General features: G+C 33.8%; 3 protein-coding genes across 4 annotated transcripts; 1 reads left to right on the top strand and 2 right to left on the bottom strand.

Annotated features, from left to right (window-relative positions):
• Positions 1-993: 993 nt before the first annotated feature.
• Positions 994-8,047, bottom strand: LOC137827291 (serine/threonine-protein phosphatase PP-X isozyme 2). The gene is made up of 8 exons (XM_068633577.1): positions 7,432-8,047; positions 6,803-6,955; positions 4,370-4,432; positions 4,145-4,230; positions 2,327-2,402; positions 1,974-2,242; positions 1,814-1,892; positions 994-1,471 (listed from the first exon to the last, which is right to left on the bottom strand). The coding sequence occupies exons 1-8, from the start codon at positions 7,573-7,575 to the stop codon at positions 1,421-1,423; spliced, it is 921 nt and encodes a 306-aa protein (XP_068489678.1). The 5' UTR covers positions 7,576-8,047; the 3' UTR covers positions 994-1,420.
• Positions 8,048-11,910: 3,863 nt separating this feature from the next.
• LOC137826389 (syntaxin-51-like) lies at positions 11,911-15,549 on the top strand. Of its 2 annotated transcripts, none has more exons than XM_068632340.1 (6): positions 11,911-12,130; positions 14,029-14,250; positions 14,543-14,745; positions 14,825-14,925; positions 15,024-15,068; positions 15,187-15,549. In XM_068632340.1, the coding sequence occupies exons 2-6, from the start codon at positions 14,033-14,035 to the stop codon at positions 15,316-15,318; spliced, it is 699 nt and encodes a 232-aa protein (XP_068488441.1). In that variant the 5' UTR covers positions 11,911-12,130; positions 14,029-14,032; the 3' UTR covers positions 15,319-15,549. The 2 variants fall into 2 exon arrangements, with proteins under 2 accessions (XP_068488441.1, XP_068488442.1); XM_068632341.1 differs by lacking the exon at positions 11,911-12,130 and adding an exon at positions 12,862-13,438.
• A 1,307-nt stretch (positions 15,550-16,856) lies between these two features.
• LOC137824210 (probable long-chain-alcohol O-fatty-acyltransferase 5) lies at positions 16,857-18,218 on the bottom strand. The gene has a single exon (XM_068629737.1). It carries the CDS (start codon positions 18,065-18,067, stop codon positions 17,036-17,038), a length of 1,032 nt encoding a protein of 343 aa, XP_068485838.1. The 5' UTR covers positions 18,068-18,218; the 3' UTR covers positions 16,857-17,035.
• Positions 18,219-18,289: the final 71 nt, after the last annotated feature.

The following is an 18,289-nucleotide window of genomic DNA, read 5'->3' on the forward strand; positions in this document are numbered from 1 at the left end:
CTACGAATGTCGTACGGATATCGATGCCTGGCCTAATAGGTACCAAGAAAAAAAAACTAATTTTCTTTTTCTTTTATATTATATCATTTTTTTTCCCTTTGATCTCTATATTTGTCAGATAGGATTTGGAGTATCTACAAATCAATTGTTTAATTTAATAACATGTGAGCTCGTGACCCACGCGACCTATATTCTGATTTCCAACTTCTGAAAATACATTTAACCTTTTCCTTTATTTTTCCGTTGGATAAACTGACACAGAAAAAAAGAAAAATTATTTATTGACAATAATTTATAAAAATTATAAAAAATATTTTATTTTCTTGAATTTTCTTATGAATTTTATTTTCTCCCGCTATACTTTTAAAACACTGGTTAATATTTGCTTTTATATTTTTGTAAACATTTTAAAATGAAATGTGGTAGATTTTTCTTAACGCATGGTGTATTTGAAAATACACATGCACCTGATCCTTATGGACCGTGACTTTTCTTAAAAAAATGTTATTTATTTTATTTTCTAGCATGTTTGAAAATAGATTTATAGTAGGAAATAAGACAATTTTTTAGATTGTTTAATATGAGAAGAGAATGAAAAAAAGAAGTTAACCGTTTTACCTGGTTAGTTGTATAAAAAGCAAAAGAAAATAAAAGTTCACTGTTTTCTTAATTTTTGCCACTTTTTTTTCCCTTCTCTGTCAATTGTTCCTTCAAAATTCCACAATATCAACTTAACTTTAGTTGGAGCATTCCCAATGATACAACCATGGTGCAGAGTTAAAAGTTATGAAAATAATGATGATAAATTTTAACTAGCTGCAGAGTTTATGGTTAAGAAAATAATGCAATCATAAAATAAGAATTCCAATAAATTTTACACAAGGATTTCATTAGAAAAAGGACCCTTTTCATTAGCATGTGAACCTTCAATAAACTCAGGCAAGGCAAGATTTTAGAACCAACCAACAGGTGTAAATTTTGAACAATAACGCATTCTACAAAGTTGAAGATTATAAAATTGCATGACCAACCATGATAATCAAAACTCAACTAGTGGGGTTTTTTTTCCACAGATTATATTTGGAAAGTTATTTCCCAACATCCCCTGTTCCAATCCAATCCAATTCAATCCTTTCCAATCAAGTTTTCATATATGCAAACGTCATTTCCCCTCTAACCCTCTGTCCATCACAGCTTTTGAACGAACAAAGGCAGTAATAATATATTGCAAATCACAAACTAATTCACAATACTGCTATAACACTAAAGATGGGTGAAGCAGACCAATGGGATGCAGAATTCCTGTGAGCACAACTCATTTTCCCTTCATTAATTCCTCCCGAATCAGAAATCATCATCTCCTTGATTCAAGTCTCCCAACATCAATATGAGCATTTGGATAATAGAAAAAAATAACACTTCATAGGAAGTAATCCGGTGCTGGTTTCTTCGCAGGTGTCCCTCTTGATTCCTACATTCCATCAAAATTTGATAATCAATTTGGAAAGTTTTAGCACAATTATATTTTCATATCCACAAAATATCCCACACTATCATCATGAATTAGTGAAGAACATGGAACACCAATTGTTTGCTTAAACATGCAAATATAGTGCAATCAAAATTAATACTCAAAACAAAGTAGGATAAAAACAGTCATTCTCATAGTACTGAACCCAAGGTCATGAAAAGCACGTTCTTAACCACATAAATAAATGAATTTGACAATAGAGTGACTGAAACTAATATTGCTACTACTTTAGAAAATCGGTACAGCTCAGTAAATGTCAGGTAATTTTTTTTGCATACAAACCTGTGGAGCAGCATCAAACACCCGGAACTGCTTATTAAGATTTCCATCCAACTCAAGAATTGCAGCTACATTACCACATCTATAACAAAGACGAAAAATGTCTTAATGAAAACCACAGAACACAAATAAGAAAAAAAAAACATTTTAATCTATTAGGTACCTGTAACAATAATTTGGAGCTGACCAGACAGTAACTATCTGGTTATTGAACATCCATTTATATCCTTCCATTACCAACTGATGAGCACGACATATATAGTCAATGTTGTTTGAGTGGTTAAAGGAAGTAACAACACTGCCACCAAATAAGAAACCAGCACCACGGGGACTGAGACCCCATCCTTCCACAATATCTTCAGGATCTGACCATAGGAGGTCACACATGGCACCATCATGAGGTACTTCTTGCTTCCGATCAATAGTCCGTATCTAGATATGAATGATAAATAATATATAAAATATTGCTAGTATACAATCTAAACAGAGACAAAAAATTAGGGTAAAATTTCTAACCTGATCCAGTGTTGAAATTGCAGGAGAAAGACCCCCATGAACACTGAAAATCTTGTTTTCAATTAAGGCGGACAAACTGCAGTTTGTTGTTGTCAACATACGAAATTATTAGGGAAAGCACAAGCTACACAAACTAAATCTGTAAATGCAGTTAGGCTGTTTTATGAGCAACTTGCCACAATAATATTTCCATTTATATCTATTTTTTTTATTACTTCTGTGCACTACGAACCCTTGCAATTTGACACTTTTTTTCAACACTCTGAAGTCTGAAAGGTTGTTAGCATCGAGATTATATCTAGGGATGAGGGATGAAAGATCATTTAACCATGTGATCGTACTAGGATCATACCAACAATTATTTAAGCATATTAACATAAAAGTGAGATAATGTAATTAATTAATGTGTAATTACCACAGATTCAAATAAGAATTCAGATATTTATTTTGCAGTTATTGTATTATTAATCATGCATCTTTGTTTTATATTTGATAATGATATCTAATACGAGAAAAAGTAGGTACAGGACTGATAAGTGAGCCCAAAGATTAAAAAAAACATTTTAAACGAAGGCCCAAATCAACTCCAATTCACAGGTTTTCTAAGCCAACAAAGTAAGAACAGAGAGGAGAAACACTCCAAAGAGAAGTGGAGAACTGAAACACTCAACACTAAATTCCTAGACACTACAGAACAGAAAGAGTCCAATCCAAGTCAAAACGGTTCCAAACAAGAACGGAGGACAAACAGAACAGAAGGAGAACTAAGAGAAGCTGACTAGAAAGGTCAAATACAGAGAAAACAGGAAAAAATCTCAATTTCAGCTAAACCAGTTACCCAAGCCAAAATAAGCTTGAAATAGAGAATAAATGGCAGAGACAAGTTCGAAAAGGGAGGGTTTGGTTGTAGTGTCACATAAAGAAGTGGAGGAAAGATTAGGGCAAAATTATAATTTTTCTCTACCAGGTCATAAAACCTAACCCACAATTTCACAGCTCTGCAACTCAAGGGATAGATAATTCCTCAATCTTTGAGCTGGCACCATAATCCCACTCTCCTACAATTCTACATCTGATCAAACACGGAATAGACATAAAACTTGAATATAAGATTCTAGAAGTAAAATTATTTGTTTAACATCACTGCTCTCTGACTGAGTTCAATCCCATTATACAATATATGCAATTTACCTAATGATAAAAAGAGGTGATGAAAAAAGTGTACTGAAGAATTGCTAGCATTTCTCTCAATACATCTACTAGACAAGTCTGTCAAAATAACCAATAGATGGATTTTAAAATCACACACTCAAACTTCTCTCCCTTTTAAAATACACAAAGCTTCCTTCTTGTCTTAACTCAGCTCAAGTAAACTAAAACCCCTTTCCTTCTTAAATAGAAAGGGAAATGTATTGCAAGTACTTCCGAACATGAATGAGATATGAATGAGACGGTTGCAAGAATAATAAAGAAAAATAGTCCAGAAGAAGTTGCTGAAAAAATAACTTCAATTTTGCAACAAGACCATCAAACAGAATTTTCATTTTTAGAAAAAAAAAACATTTCAAAGAAAAACAAAACAGAGTCCCTGCACCCATAAAAGAAACAGATACTAAAAGTAACAAGAGAGCAATTAGCAAACGCATAGCATGGAAACCATTTCAGGAATTTTATAGCAAATCTAGCATTTTACTCTCAGGAATAGCTCCCAATGCAAGACTCAAATCAAGTAATCTTTATATTAACATCTCAATCTGCTTTATGTCATCCACGTAAACTTGTGCATAAAATCTGGTGATATATTAGATATTAGCAAACCTTAAGTAGTCGAATATATCAGTACAATATCTCCATACATTGACTGAACCATACTTTCGAAGGCACTCATCATAGAATCCATATACCTGTCAAGTGAAAGATATTGAATAAGTTTTCTGGAGACATAAAATGTTAGTATAATTTTTAATGTCTTTTTCTAGTTTTATTCATCGTGCTTATAAAAAGGGATTTATTTCTTTGTGCCACTTTAGCTAATAGACAAACCTGAGTGATCTGACGGCTTTCATGGTTTCCCCTAATGAGTGTTATCCGATCTGGATACCTCACCTGATTGTATAACACTAATTAGTTACAACAATAATGAACAAAATGAAAGTAGCATCATTAGGAGCACAAAAGAATTAGTTCAAGACAACTGACAGAACCTAGTTGTCAAAATAAAATCCCTTTATCCTTTTTTTTTCTCTTTAGGTATTTAAAAAAATGATAAAGAATAATTCATCAAGAGACAAACAAACTAGAAAGAATGAGAATGGCATATAAAATGAGCATAAACTCAAAAGCAAGCCAACAGTAGTCTCTTTGTATTATAGACAAAGGAAACCCTTGAGCAAGAACCCACAATGAGGATGCAAATAAATTTCTGTCTAGACAAGAAAAGTAAAACAATGAAACTGCTAATGCTAAGTAAAATCCCTCCTATTTCATTCCATCCAGCTGCACCAAAAGACAGCCAAACAAACAGACATGAAAAGCCTTTTATTCTCCTTTTCATGGTTCTCAAACTCTAGGGTTAACCCGTAAAATTGCTTTTTTATTGTTTGGTTGTGTTAAGCAGATTAAGATGTTGAGAAGTGGTTCATAGTCTGGTGATAGCACTGTTGGTACATCTTCATCACTTCCACCTAGAAGTAAAAATGTTGCGGGAAATAGAACAAATATTGGATGGAAACATGGAACAAATGTTTTAGATAACGGAAAAAAAGTGAGATGTAATTATTGTTCAAAAACATTTATTAGAGGCATTTTCAGATTCAAACATCATCTTGTTGGTATTAGATATGATTCTGAACCTTGTGTTTCAATACCAGAAGAAATTAGTTTTAATGTTGAAAGTTGTTTCAATGCTAAGGATGCCTCATTGAAGAAAAGAAGGTTGAATAGCCTTGAAAAAATTTATGGCGGTGAAGAGAGTGAACAGACTTTTAGTAGTAGCAAGATATTTTTTAAAAATCTAGAGATAGTGTTCAAACTACTGTAAATCAATTATACAAGACAGGTGCTAAAGAAAAAGTTGATGCTCAAGTTGCTGAATTTTTCTACCCAAGTGTCATCCAATTCAATGTTATTAGAAATTCAGGTTTTGCAAAAATGTGTGACATGATTGGGAGATAGGTGTTGGCTATAAACCTCCAACTATCAGGATGTTAGAGAGAAGCTTTTGAAACAAGCAGAGGAAAAAACTGATCTACTCCTGCAAGAGTACAAGGTTGAGTGGAAGAGAACAGGTTGCACAATTATGTTTGATGGGTGGACAGATAAGAAAAGAAGTTCAGTTTGTAATTTTTTGGTGAATAGTCCTAAAGGTGTTAATAAGTTCATTTGAAATGGTACTTCAAGTTCATGAAGTTAATTAAGGTTTTTAATTTTCTTGATTTGATTTATATATTTACTATAATTTCATATTTAATTATAGGTTCATATAAAAAGAAGAAATTGTTTGCACCAAAAAAAGATGAATGACTTGGTTTATGTGATGTATAACTTGAAGTTGAAAAATAAACAAATTAGAAAAAACTGATGCTCTCCCATTTGATGACATTGAGTCTGATGGATAGGTGAAGAAAGAGGTAATGTTAAGGTTGAACAAGAACAAGTTGAAGATGATGGTGGAAATGTTGACTTAGCTAGAGCAAGTTTAAATGATCCAACTCTAGATGCACTTGATCTTGATAATATAGTTTTTTATGACAATTTTGATGAACAATTTTCATCTGGAGAAGAACTTGATGGAGATGGTGATCAAGATCTTGGAGATGATTTAATTAGAGGATTAGATGAAGAGACCTATAAACTTGATAACATTTGTGTTGTTTTAGTTATTAAACTATTAACTTATCACTTTGAGAACTAATATTTTGTTGGTGTATTGTATGAACTTATTTATTTTAATATTGTGGAATTGGTATCATGAATTTTATCTTATTTGTTGAATTTTTATATGAAATAGACTCTTAAATCTGTTTACAGACCTCCCACAAGTCTACATACTCTGCAGTCTGATAACCTTTCTCCCTTTTTACTGACAAAATCTTAGTCACAGACCAGATTAATAAAAAGATCACCAATAATAAAGCATCCTCAGGTAGATTTTCGCATAACATTAACCGCATTCCCACCCAAAAACTTGTACAGTTTCGTTCCAACAATAGCACATTGTGTTCCCAAAACAGAAAAGGCTATTTTATAGTTCACTCAAACACAATATAAGTACTGTTCACCAAACCAGCGGCTTGGAAGCCACGAGAGCAACTATATTTCTGCGATATACATTGACCAGACTAACTGAAACATTTTTTAAATTGTTGCAAGGAGGCCCATAGCAGATCTAACGCACACAGAAACCATAAAATACACACATAACATACAACACACTTCCAACAGTTTTATCATACAAAAAAAAAAACAGACTATCACCTTAAGAGCGAGCAGAAGCAGAAATGTTTCAACTGAGTAAAATCCTCTATCAACAAAATCCCCAAGGAACAAATAGTTAGTCTTGGGACAATCCCCTCCCACTTTGAAAAGCTCCTTCATGTCATAAAACTGACCGTGAATATCACCACATATCTGCACAAAGAATGACACAATCAACAAAACTAATCAGTTGAACAGAACCAACACACCAGAGTAAACAGCAGCTTCACTCTAACAGGAAAAAAGAAGAAAAACTAAACACTCCCAGTGTGCCCCATGACACTCTGCACGCAAAAACAAACAAACAACGAATTTTGCGAACAGGCCAAAACAAAAGAGCAGGAAATCCACCAAATCCCCGGAAAGAGCGACACGTAACCCTTTTCATCACTGCATACATAACATTCATAACAAGCCCTAGATAGGTCTAAGACCAAGAAAAGTAGTTATCAACTAACTAATCGTCTTGAACGAAAAAACACGAGGTAATTCCGTTGAGCGTGAGCAGAAATCATGCGAAAAAAGCAAGTAAATTGATAATGAAAGGAAACCCAAAAGGCAGAAACCTAGGAAAAATGCAGAAAAGGATAATATTGAATGAAGAGAAAAAGAGGGGTAGAGTGACTAACGGTGACAGGAGCATCGACCCTTTGAACGTTGCTCTCTTCGACGAGGATTTCCATGGCTTTGAGGCACAGAGCCTTCACTTCAGACTCCTTCAGAGGCTCACACCTCTTCAACTGCTCTATCTGCTTGTCCAAGTCTGATGACATCTCTTCTCTCTCTCTCTCTCTCACTGTCTCTGCAACCCCTTCTTCCCCTCTCTGCTCTTCTGCTTCAAACCTTCTACCTTTTGCAATCACCCTCTCTATTTTCCAATATATTTTCCAAATTCCTCACTCACTCCCAAGTCCCAACTCGTTTGCTTTTCATTTTCTTTTATGCAGAATTCTGCACCAGATCTTTTTTCTCTCTTCAATTTATATTAAAACACTACCTATCTCTCACTCCAAAATCAACACTAATCTCTTTGTGCAGAGATTCATTAGTAACCATTATCATAACTAATTTCTCACTAATCTCTCTCCACATATATTTTTCCTCACTCAGACTCCAAGCTGAAACCCTAATTTGTGTAAGAACCAATGAATATTTTTTTGGCTACACTTGATATTAAAACCCTAATTTTTTAATCAACTCCCTCTAATTCATCCAACAATTACACTTCAGATTGTAACTCTAATCACAATAATCATCTAACGCTGTATTGATAACAATATTTTTGTGTTTCAGTAAAAAAAAATAGAATTTTATAATATATTTTAAAATAGAAAATAAAAAAATAATTATTTTCAATGAGGTAGGTCATTGTTTACTATTTAAATATGAATAGAAGGTGTCAGCGAAATTTAATGTAATAATTAATAAATTTATTAAGGTGTTAAACTCATTGTTCAGAAATGTATTTCGTAATAACATATATAAATGTTTATAATTATATATTTTAAAATATTAATTACACTAATAGCAACCTATACATATTTCTCTATGTAATATTAAAACATTATAAACATATTTTAATTTTAATTTGTACTTATTGCATCGAAAGGTTAGGTTGAGAACTGCATATATAAAATAATAGAATAAACATACATATTTAATCATTGAAACAATGTCTAATTCAACAAGAGTCTAAATTAATGGATGTGTGTAAAATAATAAAGTGATGTAGAAAGAAATGTTCAAATAAGATATAAGTCTAATAAAAAAAATCCTATAAATAGAGGATCAAGACAATAGGTAAGGTAGAGTAAATTTTATCTCATGAATATTTAACTATTTCTGACTTTAGCATCAGAACGCCTTGCAGATACACACATTTATCCGTGAGGAGGAGAAGCCGAGAATCATACCTGGAGAGAAGTCAAGAGTCATACCTAAAGAGAAGTCCAAAACCAGAAGATCGGTTGAAGAAGTTGAATCTTGTCAACTTATTTAAGTACCAAGGCAGTAATGGATCCATATGTCGATAATTCATTACAATTAAATTTTTTTTTAATAAAAATTGTTAAACGATGTGTTGAATATTAATATTAACATCACACCTTAAAAAAAACATTTATGAATTATTTGGACTTTTTTAAAAGAAAGACACGAAATAAAATGCATTGCAAACATTATTACACAAAACAGGAACTTGGACCTATGATTTCAAAAGTTGTCAAATTAATGCACTCTTCAAATTGTTCAAATTGACTCTTATTAAATTTGATTTTTTTTATACTACTCATATTTTTGTGTTTGAATTTATTTATAGTCTATTATAATAATAATTTATTAAATTTATCATTTCACTCACTATCATTCATAAATATATAGTTTACATATGAGTTTGAGTGTATCAACAAGAAATATATATGCGGAAGATTTTACATCTACTAAAAATAATAATATTTTATAATATATAAATAAATACAAATATCACATTAAATAATTTTCAAATATTAAGTTAGATTTTAATTTTACTTTCTAATAAATAAAAGTAAAATAACAGGAGAAAGTTAGCAATAAATTAAAATTAAAATATGATCAATCATTAAATTATATAATATACATAAAGATTTTGTCTATGAAGATGGTATAAGCACGACAATAGAGAAAATGACAACACTATCGAATAATATATATCCAACCTTTATAGTAACTTCTAGACCAACATAATTATACAATAATTGCTAACAAATATATTAAACAATAATTGGATTTTTCTTTTGATAATTGAATGAAGAAGACGCATAAGAATTAATGACATAAGTTGTCGTGAGTAAAACGAAGTAAGGTAATGAATTGATTTTTTACTAAAAAATATAATTTCACATAGAATCTAAAAACATTTACTAGAATAAAAAGTACAAGAAATGACATAATACTTCTAATTAATCTTGTTAAAAAATCCAAACTGAAATTTTAAATAAACGTATAAAATTAAAACATATTATTAAAATAGTTTGAATTTCAATTTATATATGAAAAATGCTTAAATCCAAAATAAACATCGCTCATTCTAACTTTTTGACTCATTGTCTATGAATTACCTCAACCCAATTCTAAAATAAGTTTTATTTTATTTTATTAGTTCATAAAATAAGTGGGTTGAAAAACTTAAACTCTAAAAGCTCCCATATATAAAGTGGATTACCATAAGGGTTAAAATGGATTTGGTTATTTTAAGAAATCAACTAACTCTTAAATATTTTTCATAATTCATTCAAATATTCTAAATTATAAAATATTCCTAAATATTACATTAGTTATAAAATAGTTTTTAATTAATTTATACTATATGCAACTTAATTAGAAGGTTAGGGTATAATCTAACTTCTCCAACTAGACCGACCCAACCTAACATTGTCTAACATGGATTCAATCTTACTCAATCCTACCTCAACATAAATTAAATGACTTGATCTAAACTTGGTCTAGCACGAACCCAACCGAACCCAACTCAAAGTAGGTCTCGACTCGACATAACCCGACTAACCTAATGTGCTCCAACTTAACTAGGCTCGACGATGACCCAACTATACTTAACCCAATGTGGACTCATCACAAAACGTCCAACATGAACCCAACTCGACTTGGCTTAATGTGAATCTGACTCAATTTACCTAAACGTGAGGTGGGTCCTACTTCACTCCGCTTGAGATGGGTTGGAGATGACTCAGATTGATTTTGACCCAATTAGACTCGGCCCAATGTGAACCCAAGTTGGGCTCAACTATACCATGGTATGTTAGACACAACTTAGTTCAAGGTGGGCTTGCCATTAATCAACCCGAGGTGGGCCCAACATTACTTAGCTTACACAACTCCATTTGACCTTATGTTAATTAACTATACTCGACCCTCTTGTAGGTCCAACACGACTCGACATGAAGTTAGCCCAACTTGACCTAGTCCAATGAGGAACAAACATAACTCAACTTGATATGGACTCAACACGACTCAACCCCACATGAACCCGATTTGACTCAGCCAAATGTGAGACTGACTTAACTTGGTCTGAGGTGCGCCCAACTCAATTAGGTCAAAGTTTGGCTTGACTTTATTAGTTTGAGGTAGGTATGACTCAACTCAACTCAATCTAATACGGGTATAATTGGATTCAACCTGAGGTAAGTCTAACTCAACTTTCCAGAGGTGTGCTTGACTAGACATGAGGTGGAACAAACACGACTTAGCTTGAGGTGAATCCAACGTCACTCAATCTAACATTTTCAAAACTCCACTTATGTCAATGTTAACTGATTTAAACTCATTATAAGTTTACCATGTTTGACAAAATTAACTTGATCCCACGAGAATCAAACTCAACTCAACTTGACATTAACAACTCAACGATCAAATGTGAATTCAACTCAACTCAATTTTAATATACGGGTTAGAACTAAGGTCATAACTAAATTAAATTGAGAAGACGTAACCCAGGTCAGTTTGAGAATTATAGGATATATTATACACAATTATTACAACTACCTTATTGTACATGTTAATAGGATGTCACATACACAAATAGAAGTTAATGTGAAGTAATAAAAATCTAATATACAAGTTTTATGAATAGTGACTTATGTAATTCAATTTGATAAAATCGTGATAAAAGAATCCGGAAATATTTTATTTGGTTTGAATAGTTAGAGTTAAGATAAAAACTAAAAACAAACAACAAAATTGAGGGGAAAAAAAATCAATGACAGTTTTCAAAGTTGGGATTACTACTATATACTTCTTTTGCGTGAATGGTTCTATTTTAATTTAAATTTGAAAGACGGAAACTATTTGAATTCACTTTTCATGATACAGTTTTTATTCATAAATATTTTCACCGTAGAAATATATGTGATGGTGGTCGTATAAACTCTTTGCTAGAATATATAATAAATAATTTTATTATCAAGAAATAAGTTTTAAATATAACTTAATTTCATAAACTGATTTATAAAATAAAGTTTTTATCATTTATAAAAAATAAAATATTATAATTTTTAGTTGTGGTAAATTCTTTTACCACACGTAACTAAATACCAGTAACTATGATCATTGTTTTTATTCTGAGCTCGCGAATACCTGAAACGACGTCGTGGCGGTGAAGAATAATTAGAAACATTTCGCTTCCACACTCCGCGAGGTACACGACGGTGCCGGTTGGTGAGTGGCGCCATACCTCTCATTCCATCTATCGCCGTCGTCACCTTCCTAAAACGACGTCGCACCCATCACCCCTTTCCTCTCCCTCTCGCTCACAGTCCTAAATTCCCAAAAAGGAGGGTAATTTCCTCACCCTATTGTTTCCTCTCTTAACTTTAACTCCAATTTCTTTCAGTTATCGACACACTTCTCCTTCTGAACCGTACTATGTTTGTTACTCTTTATGCTCATCTGCTGAGAACTGTGTGTGTTGAGTCTGATTGTGAAATTTGCTATTCTGATAATTTTTTTTTTATATATTTTTGCATTTGATTAATGGTGCATGATTTCTAGTTAATTTTCTGTTTCGGGGACTTTGTATGGTGCAGTTGTTGTTAAAGGTTATAGAGTTTTTTAGCACCCTATGATGGGTGGGAATTCATGACTCCATGATTTATTGCCCTATGCGATCGTGAACTTTAAGGGCTCTTCTCGTTGTTCTTTCATACTTCAATTGACGTAGTAATTAGTTATTATATTACCCGCGATTCCCTTTTCTTTCTCAATGTAACGGCAATTCTGGTTTAAATGGAGGAAAGTTTTGTTGGGATGAGTAGTTTAATTTGAACAGTTGTACTCAAGGTTGTCAAACTCGCGAGTCTACGTAGACTCGTGGGAGCTCCCTAGATTCGACTCGTAGACTCGTAAGAGTCTACTTTCATATTAAAAAAAATAAAATTAATAGTTTCCTAGAGCATTTTTAGAAGATGTAGTTCTATTAACCTCACTTGAATTTGATCTACTCCCTCCCACACATTCCTTAAAAAATATACTCCTCCTTTAAATTCAATTTCTGCCAAAAAAACAAATGTGCAGCAAGCCCAATTAAAAATACAGACATACAGCAGCCCAATGCTGATAAAAAAAAAAAAAAACAGCAGCCAAATAAAAAAACACAAAACCCTAATCCCTTCTACCCTAATTTCACACCACCCTTCTCTAACCTTAAATGATAAGCAGCAACCTGCAACCACCGCGACGTCACCACCTGCAACCTGCGACCACCGCGACGCCACCACCTGCAACCCGCGACCACCGCGACGCCACCACTGCAACCCTCGACCACCGCGACGCCACCACCTGCAACCCGCGACCACCGCGATGCCACCACTGCAACCCGCGACCACCGCGACGCCACCACTGCAACCCTCGACCACCGCGACGCCACCACCTGTAACCCGCGATCACCGCACGCTCCGCTCGATCTATCGTCGCACTCCACAGAAGAACTCGACAAACGACACCGTTTTGGGGTTTAAAAAAAACCCAGTTGGACTCGCCAACTCGGACCAGAGTCGCGAGTCCACTGCGATTTCACCGAGTCTGCGCCGAGTCCACCGAGTTTACCCAAAAAACGAGTTTACTACCGAGTTAACTCGGCAAGACAAAGTGAGTACGTAAACTCGGACGAGTCAACGAGTTGACTCGCGAGTTTGATAACCATGGTTGTACTGGTAAATTTTGTATGGGTACTAAGCAAATAGAATTGTTCTTGTGATGATGTGACCTGGAATGTTTTCCTTCTGTCATGTCCCCTGCCATTTGAGGTGTTGGAGATGTTACATTCGACTAGAGATTAGTATATTTCATTAGTATATTTCATTCGTTATAACCGGTACAAAACCTTACCTTATGATTATGAGGATAAGAGGTTGAGTTAGATTTAAATTCCATTTCTTAACATAAAGTTTTCTAGGCCTTTGTAGTTTATTTACTATGGGCAATTTGTTATGGTTAAAACTTAAATATGATTCTTTGATGAGTTCGGTGTTAATCTCCGATTAAAATTAGAGTTTCACCTCGGTAACATGTGCATTATGATTTTTGAGGTGAAACTTCAATCGTGATCGGAATACAACACCAAAGCACTCAAAACAGGCATCCATGTTTTGTCAACCTGTTAATTGTTGTTATTTTTTCATTTTTTTATTTATAAAAACACAATTAATTGTTTTGCTTTTTTCACTCTTTTCTTTCAGGCAAATGGCATCTTCTTCAAACTCATGGATGAAGGAATATAATGAAGCACTGAAACTTTCTGATGATATCAGTGGTATGATTTCTGAGCAGAGTTCATTTTCTGCATCTGGACCAGAAATCCAGCGTCATTCAACTGCTATAAGGAGGAAGATTACTATATTGGGTACCCGGCTTGATAGCTTGCAATCTCTATTGTCCAAATTTCCTGGAAAGCAGCCCATGTGAGTGTGTAATAAATCTTGGAACACTATGCATTGCATCTTCTATTCTAATACTTCTCTATCCCTGAATAAATGTTTTGTAGAAGTTTCCTGATATTAATAATGTCTCTAGTGATGTTTTTAACACTGTAATACTAAATTCATTGTCGGGGAACCAGTCTACCAGGAGATATATGTTATTAAGCCATGTAGTTTTAGTAGAAAAGAGACAATGCTTTCAATTACGCTGTGAAGGTGTATGATGAAGTTTGCATTACTGTTTTGTGAAGTGTATTTCACTTACTTGATGCAGATCTGAGAAGGAGATGAATCGCCGCAAGGACATGCTCGCGAGTTTGAGATCAAGAGTCAATCAAATGGCTTCCACATTGAACATGTCAAACTTTTCAAATAGAGATAGTTTGCTTGGACCAGAAGGAAAACCAGATGCAATGGCCAGAACTGTTGGCATGGACAACAATGGACTTGTCGGATTTCAACGGCAACTAATGAAAGGTCACTTGATGAGACTGTTAGAAAATAAATCAGTTTCAGTCTGTTCTTTGGATCTAATAATGCTTTGCTGTTCAAGCAGAACAAGACGAGGGCCTTGAGCAATTGGAAGAGACTATAGCAAGCACAAAACATATTGCTTTGGCAGTGAATGAAGAGTTGGGTTTACACACCAGACTCATTGTACGTTCCCTTCGTGCATTAATTTTCATTATTGTTTTTTATGGCAATTTTTTTCTCTTCTCACTTCTAAAATTGAATCCTTTTTTTTAATCTGCCAGGATGGCTTGGACCAGCATGTAGATGTCACAGATTCTCGCCTTAGGGTAACACTCTTAGTAACTCTGTTGGGTCAAATCCCTCGTTTAATCATATCAAAGTTAAATTATGTTATTATTGAAATTTACTTGCAGCTTAACTTGAACATTTGTGTTGTGAAAACAGAGAGTGCAGAAGAACTTAGCAGTTTTAAATAAGCGAACCAAGGGTGGTTGTTCCTGCCTCTGCATGCTTTTATCAGTGGTTGGTATAGTGCTTTTAGTTATTGTGATTTGGCTATTGGTCAAATATTTGTGATGCCATAGTAAATAACCCAACTTCTCAAGATTCTTTTGTGTTTGTTTCTGACGTGCACACAAGTATCATAACGGAGTTTCATGATTTCCCTTGCTACTTCCTCAATGACATGGAATTTGTGGTTGTATTGTAATTGACATATTTAAGTGTTTATATATAGTGTGTTTTTCTCTTGTACAATATGAAAGATTAATTGCTGGAATGTTAATGTGCCGAACTACCGTTTCATAACTCTTAATAGGTGATGATGTGATCCTTAACTTTGCTCATTTAGTTTAGCGATTGCCCGAGTAAGGAGGGAAGGAATGTTTATGCCTTGCTATACACCAAGTTATGTATCTTCCTTACTTTGTTGTAATCCATTATCTAGAATCCTCTTTGTTATAACTTTTTGATAAAAATTGTCTGATCCAAAAGAGTAATTGACAACCACTTTTTTATACAACTCTTAATACTATTATTTTAATATTTTTTTATATAATTTAATTACAAGCTTACTTTTTATTATATATATTTATTTTTTAACTTATCGTTATATGCAACTCTAAGAATTATATGCAACTCTAAGAATTGTCTAACTATCATTTTCCGTTTTACGGTTGTGGATCTGTCACCATCTCATTAACATCTGACATTTTTGAGGATTAAAATTGAGTACTAAGTTTTTGTTCCCATTTCTATTCATCAGCAAAGAGATTTGTTGCCACAGTTACTATTTTTGTATTTATTGGTGTTTAAGCCTTAAAATGACAAATTCAACTGTTTGAACCGCTACACAAGCAGGCCTTTAATCTTGCTTATTATATATTGTTATCTTAATCTAGTAAACAATTTAAGGATACCTACACCTACATATTGATCCATTCCACTTACAATTTTGCTTTTGAGCTACACATACAATGTCAATATCCAACTTTTTGAAGAAAAAAAATACTTAAAGAACTTTTTGGCTCAAAGTTACATTTTCTGTTTTTATTTAGTACATTTACAAGAATAACATTTTGGTTTCTGTTTCTAGTTTCTTTAAAAGCATAAAATCTGTTGACCCTCAGCCACTTTATTCACTCATAGTTCCCGTATTCACACCACCACAACATTTTAAATGAATGAAATTATTTAATATGTTATATTGAATACTCTTTAATCTTTAATCAGTATTTATAAATTGCTAGTAAATTAAATCTTTTCTGTTTTACATCAACTAAACATCGCTGCACAAATTCCATTTAATAAATTTAATCAATAGTGAATAATAAAGTAAGTTACGCCCACGGAAAAAAAAAATTTAACCCTAAACTTAATTGAGAACAATGAGATAAAGTTTTTATATAATAAAAGAGTCAAAAGTTATATAAGTAACTAATAATTATTAGGCTTATGCACCTTAACAAATATCTTTTTGCATCAATATTTTCGAAAAAGACTATTTTACCCATTTAAAAATGACTTATGCATTGTTCTTTCTAGAATATTTCTGGAACAGATTTTTTGGAATACATTTTATTAATTCTGGGTTTACCAATTCAAAAATAAAAAAATTTATTCCATAAAAAATATTTTGGAATGATTTTTTATCTTCTGAATTTCTTATTATGAAAACATCCTTTGCTTACGGAATTCCTATTCCGAAACACTTATTGCTTACGAAATCCCTATTTCAAAATCACCCACAGTATTTCAAATACAGGGGTGCAGGAAGAAAAATGTTACAGTGACACTAGTAAAATATTCCCGTAACACACTCAACAACGTTGTTGAACTCCGTAATGGATCTCTGGTCCGCGCCACTCCGCATCAACGGTGGAAAGAAGAGCCACCCGGCGGTGGCGATCACAAACCCAACAGTAATGGGCCCCGTAACGGCCCAATGCAGTCTGCATTTACGGCCCAACCATTTCGTCGCACCAAACTCCGCAACCACGCAAACCCCGTGGAGCAAAAAGAAGCACGTAACCTCCCACGTGGGACCCACACGTGTGACGTAGTAGAATATAAGTTCGTGCATCAACCCAGACACCAAGAAAGTGGCCATGACGCCACACACCCAGGCCCACTGGGGGCCCAATAGTGAATCGGACAATAATGATCTGACAGGATTATATACGGTGTGTCGCAGCGTATGCGTCACTGTGAGGTTCCACCTTCTCGCCCAGAAATCACGCAACGAGGTCGAGAGATAAGGTTCATCGGACGGTAACTGTAGCTGAACGCGAAACGCGGCGTTGACGAGAATGTTGCAGAGTCCTATGATAATATCCAATAGAAGATACACAAGGGTGCAATAGAGGCTTAGAAGAAGTGTGGGGTGAAGTTTTTGGTTGATGGGTATGAGAAGGAGTGCAAAAAGCAAGACCTTGATTGGGAGAAAAATGGGGTGAAATTTGAGTTTGGTGTGTGGTTTTAGGGTTTGTGTGATTGGGAAGCATGCAGAGGAGAAAAAGTGAAGGAGAGTGATGGAGTTTGAAGAGAGAGGGCCCAAATGGAAAGTGAAGAGAAGAAGTTTGGAGTTGGTGAGGAAAGTGATGAAGAAGGCAGTGACACCAGTTGGAAGAACAGAGGAGAGTTGAAGAGGTAGCATGGAGAATTGGTACAACACAGGTGAGAGAGACACAAATCTCAACATGCCTTTGGGTAACTTTGATGAAATGAAATAGCAGTAACACAGTGAGATCAGCACTGAAACCCATACCTTCATTAAGCTCTTCATTTCTCCTTCCATTTCCACACATTTACCTCTTCCCATATTCATCTTCTTTCCTCAATTCTAACCTCACAGAGTCACAATGCTTCTTTAAATTGGAATGTCATTTTTAATTTCCAGCATTTGGATAAAAGTTTATTTACAAATTATCCTTTTTTTCTCATCCATTGAATTTTTGAACTATTAATAAATTTTTCAATCTTAATTTAGTGTAAAGATGTTTTAACAGCTTTATGAAGTAAAATGAGTTATTTTCAAATTAGATGACTA

The sequence above is a fragment of the Phaseolus vulgaris genome, chromosome 8 (genome assembly GCF_000499845.2).
Source record: "Phaseolus vulgaris cultivar G19833 chromosome 8, P. vulgaris v2.0, whole genome shotgun sequence".
Taxonomy (NCBI): domain Eukaryota; kingdom Viridiplantae; phylum Streptophyta; class Magnoliopsida; order Fabales; family Fabaceae; genus Phaseolus; species Phaseolus vulgaris.

Excerpts from the sequence above, each read along its gene's own strand:
- LOC137827291 (XM_068633577.1), bottom strand. The coding sequence starts at position 7,575 with ATGTCATCAGACTTGGACAAGCAGATAGAGCAGTTGAAGAGGTGTGAG. Across the intron at positions 4,231-4,369 it reads AAAGCCGTCAGATCACTCAG|GTATATGGATTCTATGATGA; the intron begins GTTTGTCTATTA and ends TTCACTTGACAG. Across the intron at positions 1,472-1,813 it reads TGTTTGATGCTGCTCCACAG|GAATCAAGAGGGACACCTGC; the intron begins GTTTGTATGCAA and ends GATGGAATGTAG.
- LOC137826389 (XM_068632340.1), top strand. The coding sequence starts at position 14,033 with ATGGCATCTTCTTCAAACTCATGGATGAAGGAATATAATGAAGCACTG. Across the intron at positions 14,746-14,824 it reads TCAACGGCAACTAATGAAAG|AACAAGACGAGGGCCTTGAG; the intron begins GTCACTTGATGA and ends CTGTTCAAGCAG. Across the intron at positions 15,069-15,186 it reads TCACAGATTCTCGCCTTAGG|AGAGTGCAGAAGAACTTAGC; the intron begins GTAACACTCTTA and ends TTGTGAAAACAG.
- LOC137824210 (XM_068629737.1), bottom strand. The coding sequence starts at position 18,067 with ATGAATATGGGAAGAGGTAAATGTGTGGAAATGGAAGGAGAAATGAAG.